The 14,490-nt window shown below is 48.9% G+C and overlaps 1 protein-coding gene across 2 annotated transcripts in view; it reads right to left on the minus strand.

Annotated features, from left to right (window-relative positions):
• Positions 1 to 302: 302 nt before the first annotated feature.
• Positions 303 to 14,490, minus strand: part of ZCCHC10 (zinc finger CCHC-type containing 10) — a 46,086-nt gene continuing 31,898 nt past the window's right edge. For both annotated transcript variants that reach the window (XM_069764023.1, XM_069764024.1), the window contains exons 4-8: positions 3,404 to 3,458; positions 3,236 to 3,322; positions 2,884 to 3,079; positions 2,582 to 2,738; positions 303 to 1,416 (exon numbers count right to left, since the gene is read on the minus strand). In XM_069764023.1, the coding sequence (XP_069620124.1) occupies positions 1,062 to 1,416; positions 2,582 to 2,738; positions 2,884 to 3,079; positions 3,236 to 3,322; positions 3,404 to 3,458 (850 nt within the window). In that variant the 3' untranslated portion in view covers positions 303 to 1,061. The remainder of the gene's footprint in view (positions 1,417 to 2,581; positions 2,739 to 2,883; positions 3,080 to 3,235; positions 3,323 to 3,403; positions 3,459 to 14,490) is intronic.

Below are 14,490 nucleotides of genomic sequence, written 5' to 3' on the forward strand. Positions count from 1 at the left end.
GGGCCTGATCGTTGGACGATTTCAGAAAAGATAACGTTGGTTACTGACAAAAAACAACTATATCGTTAATGAAATCGTTGTGTGATGGTACATTTTAAAATTGATATATTGAGCAATGCTCTTTGTGTTTGTAACATCTCATAGTACAATGAGCGACAGCCCTATAAAAAAATGAAAAAAAATATTGATAAAATAGTGTCAGACATTGCACATCAGGTGTTACAAACACAAGATTTGTTTATACGGCGCACGGTGTGATTTGGTGCAAACTTTATTATAGACAATAAAAACTCATTATTTTTGAACAAATTAACAAATTTATTAGGGACACAAAAAAAAAATTGGGTAAATGTTATGGGGTATCAATGTCTGCGATTAAGGGGGATTGATATCCTCCACTTTTGGTGTGTGTTGAGGAGACCGAGGAGGAGGACGAGGGGGAGGAACCAGCATACTCTATTACACTAGATGGGATGCCGACATCAATCCAGCCAGTAGACGGTGGCGAGACTGCCAACGCAGGAGGTGAGGGAGGAGGAGGGACGACCAGTGTCCTTGGCTGGCTACTCCTGCTCCGGGTAGACCCAGGCTGAGTACTGGGTGTGCTCCGTGTAGACCCAGGCTGGGTACTGGGTGTGCTCCGGGTAGACCCAGGCTGGGTACTGGGTGTGCTCCGGGTAGGCCCAGGCTGGGTACTTTGGGTGCTTGTTTTGGGAGCAGCCATAGCCGAGGTTGTAGTGCTTGTCTTCTTTTTTTTCCTCCTCTCTCCCTCTGGGTGTGGGTCAGCTTCCCGTCTGTGTGCCCTTGAAGGCCTGGCAGGAGCAGAAGTTTGGGGCTCTGTTCTGTGGTGGCGGTGGCCCTCGGCACGCGGAGTTCTGTGGTGGTGCTCTGCAGCAGGAGTCGGAGCCATGGCAGCCAGCGATGGTACTGCGGGCATTGTAGTCGCTGACTGCATGACCCGAGCCTGCTGCAGAGCAGTGACATATGCGTTGTTGCAGACCTGCATCACCGAAATCTGGAGTTCCGGCGTAAGATGTTCAACCATGCCCTTCTGAATGGCACTAAAAAAAATGTTTGGCCGGCCTCGAGAGCTCCGATTCTATTGTTTCAAGACGCCGGTCGATAATGGACATTTTATCGCACAGCGCCTTGAAACCATTCTGGAATACGGTGCTCAAATGTAAAAATTCGGGCAGGATCGCCCTGTCCGAGGCCCGCTGACGCTGTCGGGAAGACCCGAAGGAAGGAGCGACAGAGGCCTCGGCCAGGGGAACATCTGATGGACCGGCTGCCGGTTCGCCAGATTGTGGTGGTGCAGACCTGCTCTCGCTGTGGGATGGCTGCGACGGTTCAGATGGCGCTTCACGAAGGACCGCTCCAGAGGGTTGGACAGTCTCGCGGGTGCTGCTGTGTGTTCTGTGAAAACATAAGGAAACCATTAGTATACAAAATATAACATTTCACATTCGTCACCACCTGTGTAAAACTTAACATTGCATCACACACTATTACTGTTAAGGGTTTGTTCAGTTAGTCGTAACGGTTTGCTGATTGAACCGGCCAGCTGCCTGACATGGCTGATGCGACCAATCAGCGCGGGTGACAGGCCTGATTAAAATGCCCGCTCCTTACTCCCCGCAGTGAAGGCCCGTCGCCCGCATACTCCCCTGTCATTAATTAACTTTACCGGCGGTATCCATTGCCGCCGTTAATGTTAACTAATTTTTAATATTGACACTGCATATGCCGCATCAATATTAAAAATAGAATACATTTATTTATTTCAAAATAGTCACCCATGTTTGCCGTTTGTAACTCCCGACAATTACGCTTATCGTCGGAACTGCCATGACGTCACGGTCATGTGACCGAGACGTCATCACATGTCCTGCGAGCTGAGCAACCATGGGAACATAACCTGCCTTGGAGTAGAAGGTATGCCGTGTCTATTATATTTTTCCTTTTTTTGAAAAAAATCTGGGATACACCTGGATGGGCAATATACTACTCCACTATGAAATATTGCCCGGGCATGGCCAATCTACTATCTTTCTGTTTTCTGTATACTTCGTATTTCAGGACAAAAAAGAGGAATTCCAGCTCACCATAGTAGTAATCCCAGAAGGCTCGGAGCACGGAGACGCTGTGTCAAGCGTGAGAAGATCAGAAATGAAGAAGAAATTCGAGCTCTACGAGGCGTGAAAAGTAAAAACTAAATACTTTATTCACTTCAATCAGAAGCAGAGGATGAAACATCAGCACAATACAATAAAAACACTATCTACGCGTTTCAGGTGATAGGGCACCCTTAATCATGATGTCTGATGTTCCCTGTCACCTGAAACGCGTAGATAGTGTTTTAATTGTATTGTGCTGATGTTTCATCCTCTGCTTATGATTGAAGTGAATAAAAGTATTTATTTTTTACTTTTCACGCCTCGGTGAGCTTGAATTTTTTTCTTCATTACTATACTTCGTACTTGCCAAAATAAATGGCTGGGCAATAAACTACGTGGCTGGAATATAGTACGTGAATATGCATGTTTTAAAAACTAGGTGTGTGCATAGGTACTATACTTACTCTCTGCTTTCAAGGACCGGTCGCAAGAACTGCAAAATACGATTATATTTGTAGATGGTCCTTGAAGCTGCAGCACCACTACGGATCTGTCCCTCCTTTTTCAGGCCCCTCTTGAAACGGTCCTTCATGGAGCGCCATCTGGTCTTCAATTGTGTAACTGTGTATAAATTAAAAAAAAAAAATTAGTTGGAGAGAAAATATTGAAATTGATAACGCAACCGTGTGCAATCCCAATAGAAGACATCACAGACGGTTGTGTATCCTGGCATGATGGGTCATAGCAGCATTTTGGAAATACTTACGAAATTTATCTTTGCCCGCGGGGGAAGCGCTGTCGAAGCCATCCCACAGCGATTTTGCCACCTCAATCCACAAACGGCGCAACACGCCCTGGTCCGCGTGCCGGGGGTCACGGCTGTCCCACAATGGGCCTCGTTCCTGTATGGATGCCACCATCAGGTCTACGTCCAGTGGGTCATCATGGGCCCGTTGTGAAACCTAGAATAAATGGAAAATATTAATGTTTGCAAGATAAAAATTGTTCTCCCTACCTCCTCCACCACCACCTACCAAATACACCCCCCCCCCCCCACAACCCCCCAAAAACAAAAAAGTTAAAGAAAAAAAAGGAATAGGTTTGACATAACAACTTACTCGCCGTCCTGCCACCACAGCTTGGTCCCGTGGTCTCTGCTCCTGCTGGCTCTGTTCCTCCTGGCTCTCCTCCTCACTTGAAGAAGCCTGGAAAATAGTTTACAAAAAGTTGAGTGACCCATCTACAAATGACAGCGAATAGTAAGCAATAGTAGATCATGTACTCACCGGACTCCTCAGCGGTGGGGTGTGGCTTGAGTCGCTGGCCATTACTAATGCAATTCTGAAATAAAGAACAAAATAAAATTTATCCTATGCACAATACAGCGGAACATAGTAAAATATAAAAAAAAAAAAAAACACAAAACATTTACATTTCAACCACAAAGAACATTGCACTAATGCCAACAGAACTAAAAGTACCTTCACACATAACGATATTGTTAATGATATCGTTGCATTTTGTGACGTAGCAACGATATCGTTAATGAAATCGTTATGTGTGACAGCGACCAACGATCAGGCCCCTGCTGGGAGATCGTTGGTCGCTGAAGAAAGTCCAGAACTTTATTTCGTCGCTGGATCTCCCGCGGACATCGCTGGATCGGCGTGTGTGACACCGATCCAGCGATGTCTTCACTGGTAACCAGGGTAAACATCGGGTAACTAAGCGCAGGGCCGCGCTTAGTAACCCGATGTTTACCCTGGTTACCATCCTAAAAGTAAAAAATAACAAACACTACATACTTACCTACCGCTGTCTGTCCCCCGGCGCTGTGCTCTGCACTCCTCCTGCACTGGCTGTGAGCGTCGGTCAGCCAGAAAGCAGAGCGGTGACGTCACCGCTCTGCTTTCCGGCCGCTGTGCTCACACAGACAGTACAGGAGGAGTGCAGAGAAGCACAGCGCCGGGGACAGACAGCGGTAGGTAAGTATGTAGTGTTTGTTTTTTTTACTTTTAGGATTGTTAGGTCTCGAGTTCCCACTTCTGCACAGGGGGAATCTCGGGCCGTCTCCGCTGCGGTCTCCCATTCCTATCCAGCCGCAGTGGAGTCTGCTCAGCAGGGACGTCGGTCCCAGCGTCTTGCTCGGTCTCGCTCTGTACAGAGAGTTACTGCTGCTTCTTCAGCTCCTGCCATTAAAGTCAGTGCTGGTCAGCAGCGAGCGGACTTCTCTGGGACTAAGTCCTTATTTGCGCACACTGAGCATGCCCAGGGCAAGATCTCCCGTTGGAGATCGAGGGTCATGTGCTCAGGATCTGCAGCGCATTCCATTGGTCCTCTTGGCAGGTCTTGGAAGGGCAAAGTTTCTGTGGCCACTTCCTGTCCTGCAACTATATAAACTGCGCATGACCGCACGGCCATGCGCTAGTGTACAATTATTATGTGTGTGTGTAGATGGATGTATGTCGATGGATGAAAGCTCCTAAATATCCCTCCCTAGAGTTGTTGATTGCTCGCGGATGATGGTAGCTCTCTAGCGCCCGACTATCCATCTGTATGTTACACACATCACAGCGTCCTTTAGCTGTGCCTGCCAGTACGGCGCCGTGCGCTTGCCTTGCGCTTTCCATACCCAAGCCTAGGTGGTTAGTGGCGTCCGTCAGTGCGGCATCGCACGCACGCTTGTGCTCTTATATTACTGTTAAGGTTCTTTTCACACCCAGTTGCGGTGTTGTGCCAGCAAGGGTCTAATCGGACTTCAATCCCTTTTGGGGTTAAGTTCGCTGACTACTTGCTCTCGCTCTATGTGCGGTACCGCGGTCCTGTGACTTAACAGGATCGCTTTCTTCACGTTGGGTGAGGTTTAACCCGCGTGTTTATACTTTTAGTACCGCCATATAGTCTGTCATTTACTAGCAGCGGGTTTCGCCTGCACGGTGGACCCCGGACTGCGAACGCATCTATATAATCTTTCTTGGTGCGTTCCGCCAGTCCTAACAAGGATGATAACCAGGGTAAACATCGGGTTACTAAGCGCGGCCCTGCGCTTAGTTACCCGATGTTTACCCTGGCTACCGACATCGTTGGTCGCTGGAGAGCAGTCTGTGTGACAGCTCTCCAGCGACCAAACAGCGACGCTGCAGCGATCCGGATCGTTGTCGGTATCGCTGCAGCGTCGCTTAATGTGAAGGGGCCTTAACGCTGAGCAAACAACACTGCCACATTGATTAAAAAAAACAATGGCAGAGACAACACAATGCCAGAGTAAACAAAAGCCTAAAGATAACAAAACAAATACACAACAGACTTTATGTCGTAATCCAAAAAGAGAGTTTTGTTTAAAAAAAAAAAATGTACAGTATGCACGGAGCAACCCAAAAAACACAATAGATTTTTGAAAGGAAAAAATTAACAACCCCCAAAAATTAAGGACAGAAACGGCAATCCTCGATACAACGCCATACTTTACAATAAAACCGACAGGGCCGGAGACAATAAAAGGCCATACAACGCCATACATCACAACCAGAAACATACAACAATGTCTTTACATAACCACAGTGCAGAACATAATACACAACTTGCAATAAAAATTATTACATTTAATAAAAGGGCGCAGAATCATTCTATACTACCATACTTTACAATAAAACCAACATGGCCGGAGACAATTAAATTCATATAACGCAAGAATAAAACATCACAACTGAATACAAAAAACACCACCAAACCAATAAATGGAAAAGAAAAATCTATCCTGGAAAGAACAATAATCAAGGCCACAGACAATGAAACGCCATCCTATACAACGCCATACATCACAACCAGACTAAAAATACAACAATATCTTTAAACAACCACAGTGCAGAATATAATACACAACTTGCAAAAACAATTAAAAAATAAAACATGTAGAAAATGCACAGAATCATTCTATACTTACATCTCTGGACAGCAGATGAAGAAGTCTGGTCTGATGTGTTGCCTGTAGATGCTGCAGCAGAAGTGACAAACAATCCAAACATTTTCTTTATATATGGGGGATGTTTTTATCACTGTTTTCACTGTCTAGACACTTTTGTTTAATTTTATTTAACGACGCATGCGTCGCACAACGCACGCACGACGCACGCACTTGCGTCTCGTGCGTTGTCAATTGGTTTCAATGGGAGATTGTAACGCAATGACGACGCACGAGCGACGCAAGTGCGACGCATGCGTTTTTTAGACGCTACAAAAATGCAACATGTAGCGTCTCCAACGCCACCCAGGTGCGGTGAAACGACGCATGCGTCGTGCGTTTTTACAAAAACGCACGACAACGCAACGCATGCGTCCCCAATGATAAAGATAGGGGCGCATGACGCATGCGTTGTTGTGCGTCGACGACGCTGCGTCGCATGACGCTAATGTGAACGTAGCCTTATAAGTGCGTCACCGCCGCTTGAAGAATCCTTCTACCCAGACTTGCATCTGCAGAGATCTGGGAGTGGATATTATAATGTTTGACAAAAGTATGCAAACTAGACCAGGTTGCAGCTTTGCAAACCTGTTCTGCTGAGGCCGGGTGCCGAATCGCCCAGGAAGCCCCCACTGCTGTAGTGGAGTGAGCCTTGATTCCAGCCGGAACCATCATGCCCTTGGCGCGATAGGCCTCCTGAATGGCCGCTTGTATCCACCTGGCCAGAGTAGATTTCGAGGCCGCACATCCCTTCCTTCGACCTTCCGGAAGGACAAACAGAGCATCTGTCTGGCGGAAAGGAGCTGTCCGGGAAATGTATCTCCTCAGAGCTCTTACTAGGTCCAACGGAGAGCTTTTTCTACACGGTGCGTAGGTGCTGGACAAAAGGAGGGAAGAACTATATCCTCATTAATGTGGAAAGAGGAAACAACCTTCGGAAGAAAGGAAGGTGCTGGTCTGAGCACTACCTTGTCCTGATGAAAACGTAGAAAGGGAGTACGATAGGAGAGGGCTGCCAGCTCTGATACCCGCCTTATGGAAGTTATGGCCACTAAAAATACGACTTTCCAGGAAAGGACAGTTAAGGAAATATCTTGAAGAGGCTCAAAAGGAGCCTCCTGCAAGGCCCTTAAGACCAAATTAAGGTCCCAAGCTTCCAAAGGAGTTTTATAAGGAGGGACCTTATGAGCGACTCCCTGACGGCTAGTAGCAATCCTACGCTGAAAAAGGACCGATAAGGCTGAAATCTGCCTTTTAAGAGTACTTGGAGCAAGCCCTGAATCCAGGCCCGCTTGGAGGAAGGCTAGAATATTCGGGACGGAGAAACGCAAAGGAGGCAGCCAGCGCTCTCTACACCAAGAGAGAAAAACTTTCCAAGTGTGATGATAAATTCTGTCCGAAACGGGTTTGCGTGCGCTGATCATGGTATCTGCTACCTCTTGGGAGAACCCTGCCTGAGTTAAAACCCAAGATTCAACGGTCAGGCCGACAAACGTAGGACCCCTGAGTTCTGGTGGTAGATCGGCCCTTGAGATAAAAGATCCGGCCGATCGGGGAGCCGCCATGGAACCCCGGTGAGAAGCTGTACTAGGTTCGCATACCTGGTCCGACGCGGCCAATCTGGGGCGATCAGAATAGCAGGCGCTCCTTCCGACTTGATCTTCTTGATAACCCTCGGGAGTAATGCCAGAGGAGGGAACAGATAAGAGAGATGGAACTGGTTCCAAGTTAGTACTAGCGCATCCACGGCGAATGCCTGTGGGTCTCGGTACCGGGAGACAAACCTGGGTACCTTGGCATTCCCCTTGGACGCCATTAGATCCACATCCGGGGTCCCCCATAGATGGCATATCTGCTGAAATACTTCGGGATGGAGAGACCATTCCCCGGACGCTAGACCCTGACGGCTCAGAAAATCTGCCGCCCAGTTTTCTGCGCCCGGAATGTGAACTGCTGAAATCAGAGTGATTTCTCTCGGCCCAGAACAGTATTTGTTTTACCTCCTGCATGGCTGCCTTGCTGCGGGTGCCCCCTTGATTATTTATGTATGCCACGTCTGTGGCGTTGTCCGATTGAATTCGGACAGGGCGACCCGCCAGAAGATGGTGAAAATGCTGCAAGGCTAGTCGAATCGCCCAAATTTCTAAGAGATTGATGGGGAGATCTGATTCCGGAGGAGACCAGCGCCCTTGAGCTGTGTGGTGAAAAAACACAGCTCCCCAACCCAGGAGACTGGCGTCTGTTGTGACCACCAGCCAATTGGTTGGGGGAAAAGGGCTTCCCCCCCCTCCCCCCCACCGAGTAGGGATAAGCTGTTTAGCCACCATGAGAGAGCCTGTCTGACCTGGGGAGACAACCGAAATCTGCGGTTGAGGGAGAGAGGATTCCTGTTCCATACTGCTAGGATCGCCGGTTGGAGAGGCCGAAGATGAAGCTGCGCGAATGGTACTACTTCTATAGAAGCCACCATTCTTCCTAACACCCTCATGCAAGACCGGATCAAATGAGGGTACGGTTGCTAAAGGTTCCTCACTTCCCGCCGAAGGGATAGGACCTTGTCCTGGGGAAGGATTGATAGGGCTCGAGAGGTATCGAAAATCATGCCTAAAAAAAGAGATCCTCCGAGAAGGTTGTAGGGATGACTTTCCTAAATTTACTAGCGAACCCAAACGAGCAAGGGTGTCCAGAGTAATGCCGACATTCTCCATGCAAGCTTGAAAGGTCGGCCCCTTGATCAGGATATCGTCCAGATATGGCAAGACTACTATGCCTCGGGAGTGCAGAATGGACACCACAGTTGACATGACCTTCGTGAACACCCTGGGGGCGGAAGCCAGCCCGAAAGGTAAAGCCGTGAACTGAAAATGTAGGTTGTTTAAAGCAAACCTGAGAAACCTTTGATGAGGAGGAAAAATGGGAATATGTAGGTAGGCATCCTGAATGTCTATTGAGGCCAAGAACTCTCCCTTTTCCATTGAAGCAATCACTGACCGAAGAGATTCCATCCTAAAGTGACGAACACGGACAAACCTGTTTAAGAGTTTCAGATCTAGGATAGGTCTTACTGTTCCGTCCTTTTTGGGTACTACAAAAAGATTGGAATAAAACCCTTGAAACCTTTCTTCCCTTGGAACAGGAGAAATGACTCCGCTGCGACGAAGGGACTCTATGGATTTGAACAGGTCTTGTCGGTGGGACTCGTACCTGGGAAGACGGGATGGGACGAACCGGGGAGGAGGCTGACAGACCAGCTCTATCTTGTAACCTGAAGATAGGAGCTCTCCCATCCATCGGTCGTGGATTACCTGAAGCCAGACCTGGCGAAACAGAAGTAGACGTCCGCCTACTCTGTTGGAGGCGCTCTGTGGAGACCTCCAGTCACTTGGCCGAAAACCTCGGAGTCCTAGACCCTCTGGATCTAGTTGACTGGGAATGCATTCTTTCCCCCTGGTTGGCTGTATAGGAGACCCGAGTGTCTCGATCCTGATTGGGTCGACCCTGTGCAGCGGAGCCCGATGCTGGAGCCCATCTAGCATTACGAAAGGGTCTGAAACGGGCATGGAATTGGTGACGAAAAGGTTGTCTAACCCTCTGCTGTGGAAGAAACTTGCTCTTCCCTCCTGTGGAGTCAGAAATCAGCTGATCCAGTTTCTCTCCGAATAAGCGACCCCCCTGATACGGAAGGGTTGTGAGCGATTTTTTAGAGGTAGAGTCTGCCCGCCATGTTCTTAACCAGAGAGCCCTTCTAATGGCGATAGCGTTAGCCGCAGGCATAGAGGCACAGTCTGCAGCATCTAAGGATGCATTGATCAGATAGCTACCAGCAAGAGCTATCTGAGAAGACATTTCCGCCAACTCTGCTGGAAAAAATCACCTTCTTGAAGAGCCTTTGTTAAAGACTGACCAAGATATCATAGCCTTAGCAACCCAGGTTGCTGCAAAAGAAGGAAAAAGTGCCGAACTTGAAGCCTCAAAAACGGAACGAGCTAAGCGCTCTATAAGATGATCAGTAGGATCCTTAATTGATGAGCCATTAGGGAGAGATAGCAACGTGTTAGAGGCTAAACGGGACACCGGAGGATCTATATAAGGATTTTCTGCCCATTTACTACATAGCTCAGTAGCAAAGGGGTACCTAACCTTCAAGGCTTTTTGCCCTGAAAAACGCTTGTCCGGGTGCTCCCGATTACGCCAAATCAAGTCCTCAAACTCAGGGTGAGAGGAAAAAACTCTATGAGCCCGATTGACCCGTTTAAATGAGATCTTATGATCTGAGGATGAGGCGAGCTCGTTCTCTATCCTTAGGGACTGATTGACAGCCTCAATCAGGCTATCTACAGACTCCTGAAACCCAGGATTCTCAAAATTATGGGACTCCTCTGACTCAGTCTGTCTCAACTTCCCCGCTCTCTGCTGGGGAAGGACAACGCGATACAGAGCTCTGGGATGCCGAAGCACCTGAAAGCCCGGGCGACGCTGTGCGAATCAGCTTTCCACGCGTTTGTCTAGTGCGGGCACGGCCCCTGCAGGCTGAAGGTTCCTGAGACCCTGAGGCCCTCTCCGAGGCAGAAGGACTGCTGGCCCTGACTGCCGGGGTCTGAAGGGATTTGATTGCTTCAGTTAGGGACACCATGGATTGCGACAAGGATGTGACCCATTCCGGCGGAGCTACCCCAGCATCTGTTTGAGGGGCAGGAGCCGTGAGAGATTGCTGGAGAGCTGGCAGGGGGGCTCCTGGGCGCGTTCAGAGTCGCAGGCCTCGCAGAGACGATTGCTCTGGGCGTTCAGGAATGCAGCATGACAAGCCACACAAACTGTATATAAGACCGTGTGAGTTTTAACCCTTCTAGATATAGTGATCTGTAAAAAGCTATAACCAGGGCCTGAGGCTGGGAAACAAATAATGCTTCTGCCAGCTGGAGGGCGAAGCACTTACCCCAGTCCTGTGTCCCCACAAATACCACGATGAGATGTGGAGCCAGAAAGAGCTCACCTTTATCCCCAGCAAGCCTCAGGAGGCGTGACCACCATCATGCGGTGCGGCCTGTAGAAGGCCAGAAGCCGGGGCCTCAATTTCTCCATTGAGCCAAAAGGAAACCGAAACCGGAAGTGGATGCGCCGGAGGGGGCGGGGCCTCACGGCGCAGACTGCTGGGAGGAAGCCCGGGTCAGAGCAACCCGGAAGAGTTTGCTGGAGGCCAGGCCGGAGCCTGAAGCCTCTGGAAGGCCGCGGCGCTGGCAATACCGGCCGCAGCACCGGAGAAGCGGCGCCGGAGACACCGCACAGCCTCGGCGCATGTTAATTATAGCAGGAGCTGCCGCACAGCGCCGCCAAAACACCGTCGCATAGAAAAAAAACGCTCGAGGGATGCCAGTTAAATCACCATCTTTTAACCCCTTCCCGACCTTTGACGCCACGTAGGCGTCATGAAAGTCGCTGCCAATCCGACCCATGACGCCTATGTGGCGTCATGGAAAGATCGCGTCACTGCAGATCGGGTGAAAGGGTTAACTCCCATTTCATCCGATCTGCAGGGACAGGGGGAGTGGTAGTTTAGCCCAGGGGGGGTGGCTTCACCCCCCCGTGGCTACGATCGCTCTGATTGGCTGTTGAAAGTGAAACTGCCAATCAGAGCGATTTGTAATATTTCACCTATTATAACTGGTGAAATATTACAATCCAGCCATGGCCGATGCTGCAATATCATCGGCCATGGCTGGAAACACTAATGTGCCCCCACCCCACCGATCTGTCCGGTACACTGCTCCGGCTCCCCTCCGTCCTGTGCTCCGCTCCCCCCGTGCTCTTGTCCGCTCCCCCCGTGCTCCAATCACCCCCCCTGCACTCCGATCTACCCCCCCGTGCTCCGTTCCACCCCCCGTGCTCCGTTCCACCACCCCCGTGCTCCGTTCCACCCCCCCGTGCTCCGATCCACCCCTCCCGCGCTCCGATCCACCCCCCCATGCTCCAATCCCCCCCCCCGTGCTCCCCCCCACCACCCCATCATACTTATCGATCCTGCCGGGTTCCGTCCGTCTTCTCCCTGGGCGCCGCCATCTTCCAAAATGGCGGGCGCATGCGCAGTGCGCCCGCCGAATCTGCCGGCCGGCAGATTCATTCCAAGTTGCATTTTGATCACTGAGATATAATCTATCACAGTGATCAAAATAAAAAAAATAATAAATGACCCCCCCCCCCCCCCTTTGTCACCCCCATAGGTAGGGACAATAAAAAAATAAAGAATTTTTTTTTTTCCACTAATGTTAGAATAGGGGTAGGGTTAGGGTTAGGGCTAGGGTTTCGGTATGTGCACACGTATTCTGGTCCTCTGCGGATTTTTCCGCAGCGGATTTGATAAATCCTCAGTGCTAAATCGCTGCGGATTTATGGCGGATTTACCGCGGTTTTTCTGCGCATTTCACTGCGGTTTTACAACTGCGATTTTCTATTTGAGCAGTTGTAAAACCGCTGCGGAATCCGCAGAAAGAAGTGACATGCTGCGGAATGTAAACCGCTGCGTTTCCGTGCAGTTTTTCCGCAGCATGTGTACAGCGATTTTTGTTTCCCATAGGTTTACATTGAACTGTAAACTCATGGGAAACTGCTGCGGATCCGCAGCGTTTTCCGCAGTGTGTGCACATACCTTTAGAAACCTTTAGAATTAGGCTATGTGCACACGGTGCGGATTTGGCTGCGGATCCGCAGCGGATTGGCCGCTGCGGATTCGCAGCAGTGTTCCATCAGGTTTACAGTACCATGTAAACCTATGGAAAACCAAATCCGCTGTACCCATGGTGCGGAAAATACAGCGCGGAATCGCTGCGTTGTATTTTCCGCAGCATGTCAATTCTTTGTGCGGATTCCGCAGCATTTTACACCTGTTCCTCAATAGGAATCCACAGGTGAAATCCGCACAAAAAACACTGGAAATCCGCGGAAAATCCGCAGGTAAAACGCAGTGCCTTTTACCCGCGGATTTTTCAAAAATGATGCTGAAAAATCTCACACGAATCCGCAATGTGGGCACATAGCCTTAGGGTTAGGGTTGGAATTAGGGTTGTGGTTAGGGTTAGGGTTGTGGTTAGGGGTGTGTTGCGGTTAGGGTTGTGATTAGGGTTATGGCTACAGTTGGGATTAGAGTTAGGGGTGTGTTGGGGTTAGTGTTGGAGGTAGAATTGAGGGGTTACCACTGTTTAGGCACATCAGGGGTCTCCAAACGCAACATGGCGCCACCATTGATTCCAGCCAATCTCGTATTCAAAAAGTCAAATGGTGCTCCCTCAATTCCGAGCCCCGACGTGTGCCCAAACAGTGGTTTACCCCCATATATGGGGTACCAGCATACTCAGGATAAACTGCGCAACAATTACTGGGGTCCAATTTCTCCTGTTACCCTTGTGAAAATAAAAAAAATGCTTGCTAAAACATCATTTTTGAGGAAAGAAAAATGATTTTTTATTTTCACGGCTCTGCGTTGTAAACGTCTGTGAAGCACTTGGGGGTTCAAAGTGCTCACCACATATCTAGATAAGTTCCTTGAGGGGTCTAATTTCTAAAATGGGGTCACTTGTGGGGGGTTTCTACTGTTTAGGCACACCAGGGGCTCTGCAAACGCAACGTGACGCCCACAGACCATTCCATCAAAGTCTGCATTTCAAAAGTCACTACTTCCCTTCTGAGCCCCGACGTGTGCCCAAACAGTGGTTTACCTCCACACATGGGGTATCAGCGTACTCACGAGAAACTGGACAACAACTTTTGGGGTCAAATTTCTCCTGTTACCCTTGGGAAAATAAAAAATTGCAGGCTAAAAGATCATTTTTAAGGAAATAATTTTTTTATTTTATTTTCATGGCTCTGCGTTATAAACTTCTGTGAAGCACTTGGGGGTTCAAAGTCCTCACCACACATCTAGGATTAGTTCCTTTGGGGGTCTAGTTTCCAAAATGGGGTCATTTCTGGGGGATCTCCAATGTTTAGGCACACAGGGGCTCTCCAAACGTGACATGGTGTCCGCTAATGATTGGAGCTAATTTTCCATTTAAAAAGCCAAATGGCGTGCCTTCCCTGCCGAGCCCTGCCGTGCGCCCAAACAGTGGTTTACCCCCACGTATGGGGTATCAGCGTACTCAGGACAAACTGGACAACAACATTTGGGGTCCAATTTCTCCTATTACCCTTGGCAAAATAGGAAATTCCAGGCTAAAAAATCATTTTTGAGGAAAGAAAAATTATTTTTTATTTTCATGGCTCTGCATTATAAACTTCTGTGAAGCACCTTGGGGTTTAACCCCTTAGTGACGGAGCCAAATTTTTTAAATCTGACCAGTGTCACTTTATGTGGTAATAACTCTGCAACGCTTCAACAAATCCTAATGATTTTGAGACTGTTTTTTCGTGACACATGATACT

This window comes from Ranitomeya imitator, chromosome 4 (assembly GCF_032444005.1).
Source record: "Ranitomeya imitator isolate aRanImi1 chromosome 4, aRanImi1.pri, whole genome shotgun sequence".
Taxonomy (NCBI): domain Eukaryota; kingdom Metazoa; phylum Chordata; class Amphibia; order Anura; family Dendrobatidae; genus Ranitomeya; species Ranitomeya imitator.